The sequence below is a fragment of the Necator americanus genome, chromosome III (assembly GCF_031761385.1).
Source record: "Necator americanus strain Aroian chromosome III, whole genome shotgun sequence".
NCBI lineage: Eukaryota > Metazoa > Nematoda > Chromadorea > Rhabditida > Ancylostomatidae > Necator > Necator americanus.
The window spans coordinates 27040597-27052927 of record NC_087373.1 but is presented as its reverse complement, the minus strand read 5'-3'; the positions used below and the strand labels follow the sequence as shown (position 1 = coordinate 27052927).

General features: G+C 43.2%; 3 protein-coding genes across 4 annotated transcripts; all 3 read right to left on the bottom strand.

The window, feature by feature from the left end:
* Positions 1-12: 12 nt before the first annotated feature.
* Positions 13-621, bottom strand: RB195_011073 (uncharacterized protein; the record flags this gene model as incomplete). The annotated part of the gene is made up of 1 exon (XM_064192333.1): positions 13-621. The coding sequence occupies one exon, from the start codon at positions 619-621 to the stop codon at positions 13-15; it is 609 nt and encodes a 202-aa protein (XP_064049916.1).
* A 237-nt stretch (positions 622-858) lies between these two features.
* RB195_011072 (uncharacterized protein) lies at positions 859-1362 on the bottom strand (the record flags this gene model as incomplete). Its single annotated transcript, XM_064192332.1, has 1 exon — positions 859-1362. One exon carries the CDS (start codon positions 1360-1362, stop codon positions 859-861), a length of 504 nt encoding a protein of 167 aa, XP_064049915.1.
* Positions 1363-1756: 394 nt separating this feature from the next.
* Positions 1757-12207, bottom strand: RB195_011071 (uncharacterized protein; the record flags this gene model as incomplete). Of its 2 annotated transcripts, none has more annotated exons than XM_064192330.1 (9): positions 1757-2461; positions 5555-5683; positions 5761-5928; positions 6089-6121; positions 6742-6888; positions 7032-7119; positions 7206-7280; positions 11753-11871; positions 12148-12207. In XM_064192330.1, the coding sequence occupies 9 exons, from the start codon at positions 12205-12207 to the stop codon at positions 1757-1759; spliced, it is 1524 nt and encodes a 507-aa protein (XP_064049913.1). The 2 variants fall into 2 exon arrangements, with proteins under 2 accessions (XP_064049913.1, XP_064049914.1); XM_064192331.1 differs by lacking the exons at positions 11753-11871; positions 12148-12207 and adding exons at positions 3857-4004; positions 4817-4977 and having other exon boundaries at positions 7206-7234.
* Positions 12208-12331: the final 124 nt, after the last annotated feature.

The window sequence follows — 12331 nt, the reverse complement described above, 5'->3', positions numbered from 1 at the left end:
GTAGCGAACGCGTCACCCCATCTCGTTGGCGGTCTCCCTCGGGGGGCGTTTAGCGTCCCTTGGGATCCACTCTAGCGTTCTTTTAGTCCATCTATCGTCGATTCTTCTCATGATGTGACCGGCCCATCTATGTTTTGCTTTCGATACATATTCCGCTGGGTCGCGAAGACAGGACATCCCTCTTAAGTCGGAGCTACGAAGACCGGCTAGGTGTTGTGTGCGTCGGTTAAACTTCAGGAGACATCTCTCGAGGGCTCTGTGGGTAGTAAGTAGCTTCCTAGACGTGGCCGCGGTGTCTGCCCACGTCTCCGCTGCGTAACAGAGCGATGGAAGGACTGTCGAGTCGAACAGATGGGCACGAAGATCTTGGTCCGTCAGTTGGTCCCTGACGGCTGCGAATGCTGCCCATGCTGCTCTCATTCTTCTATTCAGTTCTTCCTTCAAGTCGTTTTCCATGTTCATAGAACGTCCGAGGTATACGTATGACGGAGTTTCCACGATTTGGGAGCCTTCAAGTTGTACTCCTCCGTCCTCGCAGTGGGCGTTCTTCATGAACTGTGTCTTCTTTCTGTTTATTCGTAGTCCTATTCTCTTCCCTGCTTCGTTCAATTCGTTGAGCATCGTTTCTGCTTCATTGGTACTGCTCGAAAAGAGAACGATGTCGACGCCAAAACGAAGGTTGGAGAAGAACCTCCCATCAATACGTATACCCCTTTCCTCCTACGAAAGTGATCCCATTAGCCATCGCAATGCAGCCGTGAACAGCTTCGGCGATATAGTATCGCCTTGTCGTACCCCCTTTCCAATGGGTATGATGAGAGGGCGGTGGAAAAGCTGTATCCTAGTCGTGCATCGTTCTTAACAATTGGCTAATGTCGTCACATATGACGCGTCTACACCTTGATCGATCAGCGCTGACAGTATTGCATTCGTTTCTACGCTGTCAAAGGCTTTCTCATAGTCGACGAAGGTTAGAACAAGGGGCAGGCGGTATTCCCGGCAAACCTCTATGACCCTCGACACGGTCTGGATGTGGTCCAAGCAGCTGAACCCCTGGCGGAATCCAGCTTGTTCTTGAGGCTGGGCTTCATCCAGCGTCCTAGATATGCGTGTGAGGATGATCTTGGTGAATACTTTGTATAACACACTCAGCAAGCATATCGGACGGTAGTTCCGAAGGTCCTCTCGGTCACCTTTCTTATGGATAAGAACGGTTCGCAAGTTCTTCCACCGGTCTGGGATCTTTTCTTTCTGAACGTAGGACGTAATGTGCGCCGCTGAGATTACATGAAGTGGATGGCCACCAACTCGATGAAAGTCTGCTGATATAAAATCAGGTCCGGGGGCTGTGCCAGGTTTCATGCTCTTGATAGCGACTCATACTTCCGAAGGGAGAATCCGTGGTGGAGCTTCGCCAGTGGGGATGATTGGGCTTGACACAGGAGTTGATGAACGGAAAAGGTTCGAGTAGAACCTCTCCGTAATGATTTCCATCTCACAACGAGAAGTCGTGCGAGTCCCGTCTTCGCAAGGTTGCTAGAGGAATATTATATTCGCAGAGATCCCTGCGGCACTTCTTTAGACTCGTTCTTCTTTGTGCTGCTTCTAGAATCTTCTTCTGCAAATACTTCAAAAGATCCTCCTGCAACGCTTTTCCGCAGCTAGTGTTTGCTACTAACCGCTCAATGTGCGATGCATTCGGATCAAGCCTCAAAGCCCTTCTTCTTCCCAACAATTCCTTGGTGGTCTTCGAAATTCAATCCAAGTTTGTCGTGCGCGGCTTCGAGGCACGTTCAGCACAGGCTCGTAATCCTCTGAGCAGCATCTCGTAGTCCACGTTTGGGTCCTCCTCAATGTGCCAGTCACCGTGGGACAAGGAGTCCTCGAGTACGCAATCGTCGTAGACGACTTCTTTTCTCCTTCGTTGCCGATAGCAGATGTTCTTTTCCATCGTGTAGCTAAGTCGTATTTTCGCACGAAGGAGACGGTGATCAGACCCACTACAAAAGGATGGTACTGCTGAGATGTCAAGTAGACACCACCTCCGGTTGGTGAGTATGTGGTCGATCTCCGTAAGAGTCGCGCCATTGGGCGATTCCCATGTCCACCGACGATGATCTTTTTTGATGAAAAGAGAGTTCCCATGAAAGAGAGGAGCGGCGGACAACAGCCCGGTGAGACGATTGCCGTTTTCATTCCGGTCCCCAAGTCCAAATCTTCCAATCCTGTAATCCTCTTCTGTGGCCTTTCCTAGTTTTGCATTGAAGTCTCCGACAACGAATTTGAAAAAGGACTTCTCGTTGCGGACTACTTCCTCCAGCTCCTCGTAAAACGCGTCCAATTCGGAATCATCAGCTGCTGATGTTGGTGAATAGCAGTTGATGATACTGATGGATTTTTGGCGCAGAGGACGGAGGCGAAGAATGGCCAGACGAGGTGACAGGATCTCGTGAGGTGATCGCTGTCACGATTATATAATCTTACAAAAAAAGAATGAAAAGTTAAAGTAAAAAAAACAAAAAAGAAGAGCTCTGAGGTTTCTGTCGTGTTCTATGGAAAAAGTCAGCGCCCGTCCACCGGGGACGTAACGTTACTCTGGTACAACGTGTTCTGCACCGCCCGTACTGTGTGTCTTCTGATTTCTTCCACATCTATGTAGTGCAACTTGACCGTCACTTTTTTGAAGTGAACATAAATAACGGTATCAAAGAAATCAGAACGGAAACAATATGGAAAAGCATATTCTCAATGAGTCTTTCTAAATTTACTCACCAATAAGTTCTCTGAGCTTTCGATACCGCTCATCTGCTTGAACGAGTGCACTGTGGTTTACCGCTGAAGCAGCTGAAAAGTTGATTCGTCGCTCAGCAGATGCTATCCGGGGCTGTTGCTGCAAATTATAAACATCCTTTCGTAATCAAAAATTGAGTCAGTCGTTCTTCCAAGATATGTAGTAATTATTTTTCTAAAATATCGTGTATTGATAGAGATATAACTGGTATCACTTGTGCTCCCGTTATTCATCAATCTACTCGAGCGGATCTCAGTAATTCTTTCATTCGTCCCTATCGCGTGCAAGGGTTGCCCAGTGCCTCCTCTGCTCGCAAAGGACTCGACGACCATCGCATTTTTTGATTTCGCGTAGCATCTAGTCGGTCACGGCTCTGGTCTAACGGTGGTCGTTGAAACGTGTCTGGCCCACTTCATTTTACACTTCTCGGCATATGCGACAGCGTTTCTAATCTTTGATCGATGACGTAGGAGTGAACTTCAAATCCCTTCTTTGATTTGTGTAAAGCGGGCTACTCCTTGCGTTATCCTTTCAATTGCGCGTCCTATGACGCTGATCGCAGTTTCCTGCTTGCAATACCCCCAGGTTTCTAAAGTGTAGATCAAAGCAGGAAAAACGGGGTGGTGTTGAATAGATGAACACGGAGCCGGATCGTCTTAGCCCTCTTCACTACATCCTCGATGCTCTTATATCCTCCCCAAGCTACTCGATACCTCTCCTCGCTAACGGAGAAGATTCAGGTGGAGACTGATCTTTCTACATGTTCCATCAAATTCGACCAACATTCGTTAGGCCTAATTGATGGTTTATGTTATCGCAACGATGTTATCGGTGAATCGAAATGCCGGCTGTCAAGTTTCATTCCCATGTTATCCCACTGCAATTCTCGCATCGCGTTCTAATCTTGTACGACAGCACGGTTTTTCTGGTTCTCCATTGCTTAAAAACCTCGCATTCCGACAAATAACGGGTAATGAGAGTCAGTGTGTTGATGAGGACTGGCGGAAGGCTCTCAAGATGTTAAGACTTAATTTTCTGAGGACCAGATGAAGAACGATCCTTCACCGACATGATGGCATGTAGGACTTTGGAAGGGACGACCTTTGGAATGACAAGTCCATCATCCCTCAGATTATGAGAAGGCAAGTGGACGTGGCTGTGGAAGAGGTTTGAGTAGAAGTCTGAATGACCTTCTCCACCATTCTTCTCGATGCTGTAACTGTTCCATATGGGTTCAGAGCACTCAATTTTGATTTACGATTGGGAAAGTTCCCGTGGGCGTAGCGAATGCTCTTACCCACCTCTGCTGCTGCTCTTCGACGTCCTCCTTTATCGCTTCTCAGCAATGCCTCGCAAGCTCGGACGTGAGTTCATGGTTGCTTGCAGCTCGTTCAGCTCCACACTAATCCAGGATTTTTTTTTAGATAGGCGTTTCTTGGTGGTTTTGAAATTGATCGCTTTCCTTGTATGATCGTGAAGATGAAGATGTTCTACAAGCCGATAATATTCGTCAGCGATGCTGTTCTTAGCGACATCTTCCTAAAAACCAATAAGCAAAACGAAGAGGTCCCAATAGATGATGGTTCTGAGAGTTTGTGAACTTCCAAGCTTTCGTTTTCTCTGTGTGAAAAGAAAATCTCCCTCAAAAAAGGTGATGGTTTGGTCCCGTATGAAACTTTGGTACAACAGCGACATCCGTCAAGCAGAACCTTTTACTGACGATGATGTGGTCAATTTCACCATGATAGCCTTCATCTGGTGACTTCTACGTTCAGCCTAGAGAGGAAGAAAATTTTTCTGGAATTGCGATTTCCTATGGATGGTCTTAGTCGTTATGATAAAATCCCTCTTCGCTCCATTCACTTCACTTGTCGTTCGAAAAAGTCTATGTTCACTGCCATACTCGTGTTGACAAGAACACCAACTCCTCTACTATCGCATTTTCCTAAGAACAGTCCTCCAGCGTCATATACTGCATTCAGTGGGCGGCGTCGTCACGTCTCAGTAAGTACGATGACGTCGTACCCAATCATGCTAGCTTGCATCATCAGATCTTCAATGGCCGCATCCGATCCAAGGGTAGGTGCGTTGTAAGTACAGATCGTGATCCTAGTCCTTTTCCGTTTCGGTACCCTAGATGACTCTTGTATCTCCGTCCTTCCTGCCGCTAGCCTATCAGACTTTCTCTGGAATCAAGAGTTTCTTTCATATTACTGTTTTGCTTGTTCCATGAATTTTGGAGAATGTCTTCCCGGAGTGGACATGGAGCTTTGTTGTTGGAGATGACTCCGAACGGCCTCTCTCGTACTCCCCAGTCTCTTGTTTGCAGTGTTTTGGTCCTACCGACGTGCGGGATGTTATAGTATCATGACCCGATCCTAGTACAGCAGAAACGGAGAGTCTATCTCCTGAATCCACCTATGTCCAGCTATACTTGTGTCCAGAAGTCGTGAAGCTCGGTGCAATTGCTTCAATGGCTACGCACGAAGCGGTGCGGTAGAGCTAGCGGTTGAGATCGAGGTGTGACCATCGCAAACTGCAGCGACGAGTGGTTCTATACGATATTTTATTATTCTAGTATTCTATCGATGCTAACCGCTACTCTAAAAATAATAAAATTCTCTCCAAAACTAAGAAAATTCTATAATTTCCATAATAACTTATTTTGATAACTTTAATTTAATTTTTAATAACTAAATTCTAAGGCAGAAAGTACTATGTCATAGTAGTAAATCACCAAGCAACAGTGAAAAAACTGCACACCTTGTTCGGGGTTTTTGCAGGATGCTGAGGCGCTTGATCTGGAGGACGTCCACTTCGGCGACTCGCAAGCCTTTGCAAAAGTGGAGTGTCGCCCGCAACTTTCTCGCTAATGATCAACGTGTCTTCATTCTAAAAATCATCAAAACTAGAAAGAAGCACAATCAGAATACTGTATGCGTGGTTTGAACTAGTAGTTCTTTTCTAACCTCACTTTTGAGAGGAACCTCCTGCGATGGAGGTGTCCGCGACTTTGAGAGTGCATGCAAATCTTCTACGCTCGGAACAGGCGAAACAACGCCATTCTCGACGGGTTTTTTCTCTTCGAAAACGGATGGTCTGCTGTCGTCGGGATCCTCGTCGCTTTCGAAATCGTCCTGCAAGGAATCGAATAAGAATAGAAAATGGATGTTAGTCTGGACAGCATAGTTCATCGATTCCTCGGAAATTTCCTGAGGTACATTCATCCAGTGACTCACAGCCGCTCTCGTGCGCTTCCAACTAGTGTTTTCTTCTTTTGGAACTACCTTTATTAACCTTTTGGAACTTCTGAACAATTGATGGTATATCCTGGAGCAGTTATTTTCATTCAGGTGCGAGTGTAGCTCAGTCGGTAAGAGGTGTGCGATCGATCGATGCTTCGAAACCGCCCCAGTGTAAACCAAGCTCTACATCCGCCGTGGTCGATAAGTGTAGTGCCAAACTTCTCAGGGAGGATGAAAACACTGATACATCGGTTAGTCCTGCAAGTCACCGTATTGGCTAGAAATACGTCCATAAACCTCATGCGGTTATGAATTGAAGTGAACGTAGTGGCGCATCCCAAACAGACCAATTAACAACAAACACTTTGTCCAGTTTATTCTTTTATATTCATTCAAAATAAAGAAGTGTGGGTGGTTCAGTGGACTAGATTTTTTGAGGGTTTACCATGTGGTGTAACCATATGAATGAAGCTTAATTAAGAAACAAAGAAACCATGTTTTCGCCGTCATTGTTCGTGAATTTGATATTTTACACTCAAATAATGTATATTTTCAGTTGAAACCATGCGCATCAAGCACTCTAATTTTATTTTAAAACTTTCCTTTAAAACTATAAAACTTTAAAACGTTACTTTCCTATTTGTATTCGTTCCTGTATAATATGCCAGCCAATGAAGGAAATGGTGAGCTGTTAGCAAAGATTACCTCGTAATCGAATTCGTAGTTATACTCGTCATCAAAATTCTGCTCCTTTTCAGTTTTAGGTGCGGAAATCCGAGTCTCGATCTTCGTTTCTTTCATCTCGGATTTGCGATTATGCTTCTCTGTTTCCGAAGACAGTGATTTGCTTGTCTGAAGTGAAGATGGAGCATCAGAAGGGAACGTTTATTTTGAAGTAGAAATCTGAGTAGGAAAAAAAAACAAGACTAGCATCTTGGCAGATTTCGAGATCTGGGATATATGAGTGAGATATTTAAGCTATGTTTTACGACTACCTTGTGATGTTTTTTTGGGGCTTTGTCGTCTGCAGGCTTTGACTTCTTTTCTACATGTTTCTTCGAGTCTGTTGGGGTTATGGTCGATCTGAATTGTTAGCAGTTTCATATATAGACATGTCTCGAAAAGCAATGAAAATGTCGTGACTAGGACATTAGATATTTAATACTCACGTTTTCGACTTGCTTCTAGAACTCTCCATTGTCTTACTGTTAGAAACATCACGAGAGCGCTTTTCAGCCTTGGGTCTGGAAGAAAACTGTGCGAAAGAAAGAACACTCGTGGATGGTTAGAATTACGTCTACTGCAACATTGATACTAACTCGTGCCTAAAAACATAAAATAGTAGTCAAAAGCAAGTGAGCCGGCGATTTCAAATATAGCATTTAGTTTTGGCCTGAAAATCGGTGAAGTTTCGATGACATTCGTTGAAGGCAGCGTATTGGGAAACTGACGATATTAGTTTCTTTGTGGGCAAATATAAAGTGGAGTTAGAGTTCGAAGTGTAGATTACGGGTACGAGCGTCCTTCCCCCTCCCCTCCATCCCCCTAATTGCTCCTAATTATCGTGAAAAACAGCGAGGGAAACAGCTGCCCTTAAGAGGTACGTTAGAAACTGCCACCCTTGTACATGCTCCAGCTCCCTCCGCAGCCTATTCAAAGGTTTTACATTCTCGCTCTCGTAATCTACACCCTGAATTCTACAATATTTACCCACGGAGAAATCATTTCGTCGGTTCCGCTTCCGTGATACGCTGCCTTTAATTACTTTCACAACTTCGCAATTCTACCACATGCTACACTGCGGAGACACATGCGCGGAACCTAAAAGGCGTTCCCAGGATTTGCGCTTGCTTCCGATGTTGAACAAAATGTTAAACATATTCGTAATCAGAGGATCGTTTAGATTTCTGTAGCTCGCACCATAATTGTATTCGACATTTCCATTTTCACTGAAAATGAAAGTTGTGAGGTTGAAGGTTTATAAAAAGTGTACATTCTTAGCTGTTGAGATCTTATTCAGAAAACTTCTCGGCGAACTATTCGTTTTGCAAAACTTTGCCTATTTTCAGATCATACATTTGACAAAACTGAATTCTGGAAGTACATTTGAAATCAACGGTCCACTTTCGTTCAACTGCTATTTCCAAAATTTGATTTTGGTGATTCCCAAAGATTCCGGTTTGCGAGAGAATAATCCGTCGGCGTGTGATTTTGGCACACAAATTTGAAACTGTGCTGGCGCAAATAGTGAATCAGATCACCTCCTTCGTGAAGCGCATCGCTCATGGCCGCGGAGAGAGATAAATGAAACATTTTTTTTTACAATTTAATGACGCAAAGCCTCGAAATCTTTGCAAACCCAAATCGCAGTAGAACCTGATTTCAAACACCATATAGTTATTGTAAGGCTCTGCTTGAGTTCGCTTACAGAGGAACCGATTGGCACCACAGAATAGACATTGTTTTGCGCGTGTGGATGTTCGATTAGAATACTAAGAGAATTCCCTATTGTTGCTAGAAATAATTCTGTTCAGTTCAAGAAGAAGGTGGTCTCATACTTCCGCTTCACTTTTGCGTTTATTTCCAAAACTTTCCTTTATGAGCAAATATGAGAAGAGAATAAGAAAATGGATTAGGAAAATAGTAGTTTGGAGGAGAGAAATAGAAAATAAAAGAAAAGATTTAGAAAATGTGTCTTGGACCAAAATAAAATAAAAGTAAAATAAAAAGTAAGATGGAAGTAAAAGTATGTACAGTTCACGTCAAAAGGGTGGTATCAGTGTGACGCGTCACGTTTTCGATGGAGGCGACCATTGGCTCGCAACTCCGATCAATTTGACCATTAATCGACGGCAAGATGGCGCCGATGAGCTCCTCGGAGCTTTTTTTTCTCCGTTTTTAATACTAGGTGAAGCAAAAAGTTTTGAGCGTTTTTTGCTTTATTTCGAAGATGAGATTAACACAGTTAGCACTAACCGATTCAGCTCAAATATGCGCCGTTTTGTTTAGTAACTTCTGTGCAGTTTGATGGCAATTTCATGGAAGTCCTGAAGAAGTCCTCGTCCTCACTGGCAAAGACCTTGACCACCTCATGTTCACAGGCCTCTCTAGAGGCCAGTTTTGTACCATCAAGAAAATTTCGCAAATGTTTGAAAAGGTGCTGGCCGCTTGGTGCCAGGTCTTGACTGCACGGCAGGTGGGATAGAACCACCCATCTAGGCTCTCGGAGCTTCTGACGAATCGTTACAGATGTTTGTAACTCGGCGTTATCTTGGTGGAACACAACACCTTTCCTATTGACCAATTCTGGCTGCTTCGATCATTTGCTTCAACCTGGTCAGTTTTTGAGAGTACAGGTCTGAATTGTCTGTTTGGTATTGTTTACGAGGTGCTCGTAGTGGTAATTTCCTTCCAATCCCACCAAACACACAGCAAACCCTCTTGGCAGTTAATCCATACTTGTCGATCGTTTGGGCTGACTGACCACGATCTTTTTCGACTTTGGTTCTCGTAATTTCACCTTGAAATTTCAGTATAGTACGACCCGATGTGATCTGATTACATCTCCAGGTGAGACTCACAAAAGACATCTAGTGGAAACGCTCCACTCCAAAATAGTTTTTCGCCCTTTTTCATGGAATATTGCAGAGATAAGATGAAGTGGTAGTAGCAAGATCCTCCTTTAGCAGATTAACAGTTTCTTGTGTTGTCTGATCGTCTCCTCAGAGAACCTAATTCTTAGGTATTTCTTATCCTAATTAGCCTAATTTTTTCTCATCATCGATCATGATTAGCGTTCTTCGTAGTTGTCAATCATCGACCACCATGATGAACGCTAGCCACCGTTACACGAAAATATAGAGGTAAAATCCACTCCTTTTGAAGTAAAGTATTGGAGGCGCCTTTGCAGCAAAACGAACGATAACACTAACAAAACTGGATCCCAGACTACGATCAAGGGTATGTAGTTCCCTCTATGTATTGTTGTAACAAAAAACGACAAATAAAACACGAAAAAAAAACAAGAGAAAAGGAGCTTCAAGGCGTTTATAGACGCGGTTGTGCTATAAATAAACCGTCCTGCCAGCTACACCCTTGGCGAGGACGTGACGCGACACGCCAACACAATGTGTTCAACACCGAAGTAAACACTGTAAGTGATGCGGGAAATGGATAGTTATCAAAGGAGAGGCAAGATGCTAACGAATAGTTTATCAAGGATAAGGAATTCCGTAAGATTGAGAAGAAAACCCAAATGTTCCATCTACTATGTCATAAGAGCTATGCGAAAAAAAAACGTGCCGTAAGGTTCGTGAACAATTCTAAAACGCTTACAGTTTAGATTTTGACAAAGGGATTCCCGTCTGTTTTTCCTTGCTGCGAGAACGACGCTTCTCCTCTGACATATACGAAGAATAGGCAGATAATAGAGTTGAATATAACTGCAACGAGTTTCAGCATCCAGCAATGCGGTCTGCGACTTGCTTTCCCTGCTGCTTAGCAACCAAGTGCGCAACACGGTGGACACAATTCCGAGTGTTCCTTCGATATCCTTACCATTTTACAAGATGTCACCCAACCTGGTAGTATTGTACTAGTAGTATTCTAGTAGAATTGTCGTCAGACTTACACATAGCTGTAATGAAGTGAGAATACTGGGGGTATCGGGAAGTAGTGCCGTTTCACGCATATCAAAGTCAGTTACGGCTAGGTTATTTCATTCGCCTGATTTGTGTTAGATATCGTTGCAAGTAAAAATGACCTCTTTACTCTTGTTTCAAAAACCAACTTAATCTTTATGAAGTCCCTGTTTGAATTGTTCGGATTCGAGCGGTTCACTGAATATCCACTGATGACGATGAGTAAATTCTAAGCGTCCCACAGTTCAAGCACATAGCTCTCTGTTCTTCTGTTCTTACATTCCTATCGCCTTTTCGTTACCAGAGGTTTGGAAATGTGGCCGTGAGAGAAGAATCGATTTTAAAAATAGTTTATTTCCAGACTTTTTAAAATTTCTTTCTGTATGCTTACTTTAGCCCCATTTTAGCCCGTAATCATTTGCAAATATGTAATGCAAATTGGTTGATCTTATTACATGAACTAACTGAACAGCATAACCATGCGAGTGTTCTCTGTAATACCATAGTTGATTGTTCGGTTTTTTTCTTTGTATTAAATTCGATTAGCACGAATAAGCTAATCAGTAATGTGATTTGGTATGAAAAAGAAAAACTGCAGAAGCTATGTACTCGAAGACACGCCGAAAATAAATTAAGGTGGCAGTTCACTGAATGGTCAATTCTCAGATCAACTTCTGCGGCCTTGCTGATTATATTACTGTAAGCCTACAATTCTGAAACCTTTAGGCGTAGCAAACCAAGGGTTTGATTTAACATTGCCCAAGGAATTTTGTTACTTCTCTTCCCGGATCGTGTAAATTATCTTTTTCACATCAAGAACTTTGTGACCGTTTTATAGAGAGAGGATGTCACCGATAACATTGCCTAAGAAGCTTTACATTGCTAAACTTTTTTTTCTGGTCCTACCAAAAAAGCTGTGGTGTCAGACATGTTTTCTGGAAAATGTATTAGAAATCTTGGATTGATGTATGTGATATACTGTTGCTCTGAGTAGAGCTTTTTGTGATTTCTTCCTTGCGGCTCATCAGAAAACTTTGTATTCAACAACTTCACGTTTCTAAACGTGTGCTACATACTTCGCATTTATATCGAATGTCAACAGATGTACAGGCTTCTGAATCTCAGTAGTGCCCATCCTCGACTGCACTTGAATCTTTGCGTGTTGAATACGTAGCTTTTGATTGATCTGCTTCAGCTGCAGCCAAAATTGGTATTGATCTTACTTTATTAACTTACAGCTAACGTCTTTGCATTATCACCCTTGTCAGAGCCTAGAAAATCAACTTCTGAATCATGCACACGTTGGATTCACGCCTTTATACATGTTACAGAGCCATCAAGGCTCTCTCAAGCCTGCTTTTCTCAGTTATTCGGTTGTGGCCACAAGATTGCCCAGTGTGCTTCACGATGCAGTAAAAGAACATTCATATCATGTTGTTTTAGTTTTCTGTGTGCGGTCGGATGTATGTACCGATTTTGATGGAAGTACAGCTTCAATACTCTGTATGAAAAAATAACGGACAGAAGACATCAAAAGTAACTGCAACCCTAAGTGTTATGTTCATTTCCATCGCATCAACCATGAGCAATAGGAAAGCTAGAGATCAGTTACAGCAAAAAAAGAATCGAAAGAAAATGTATGGAAAATAAAAACG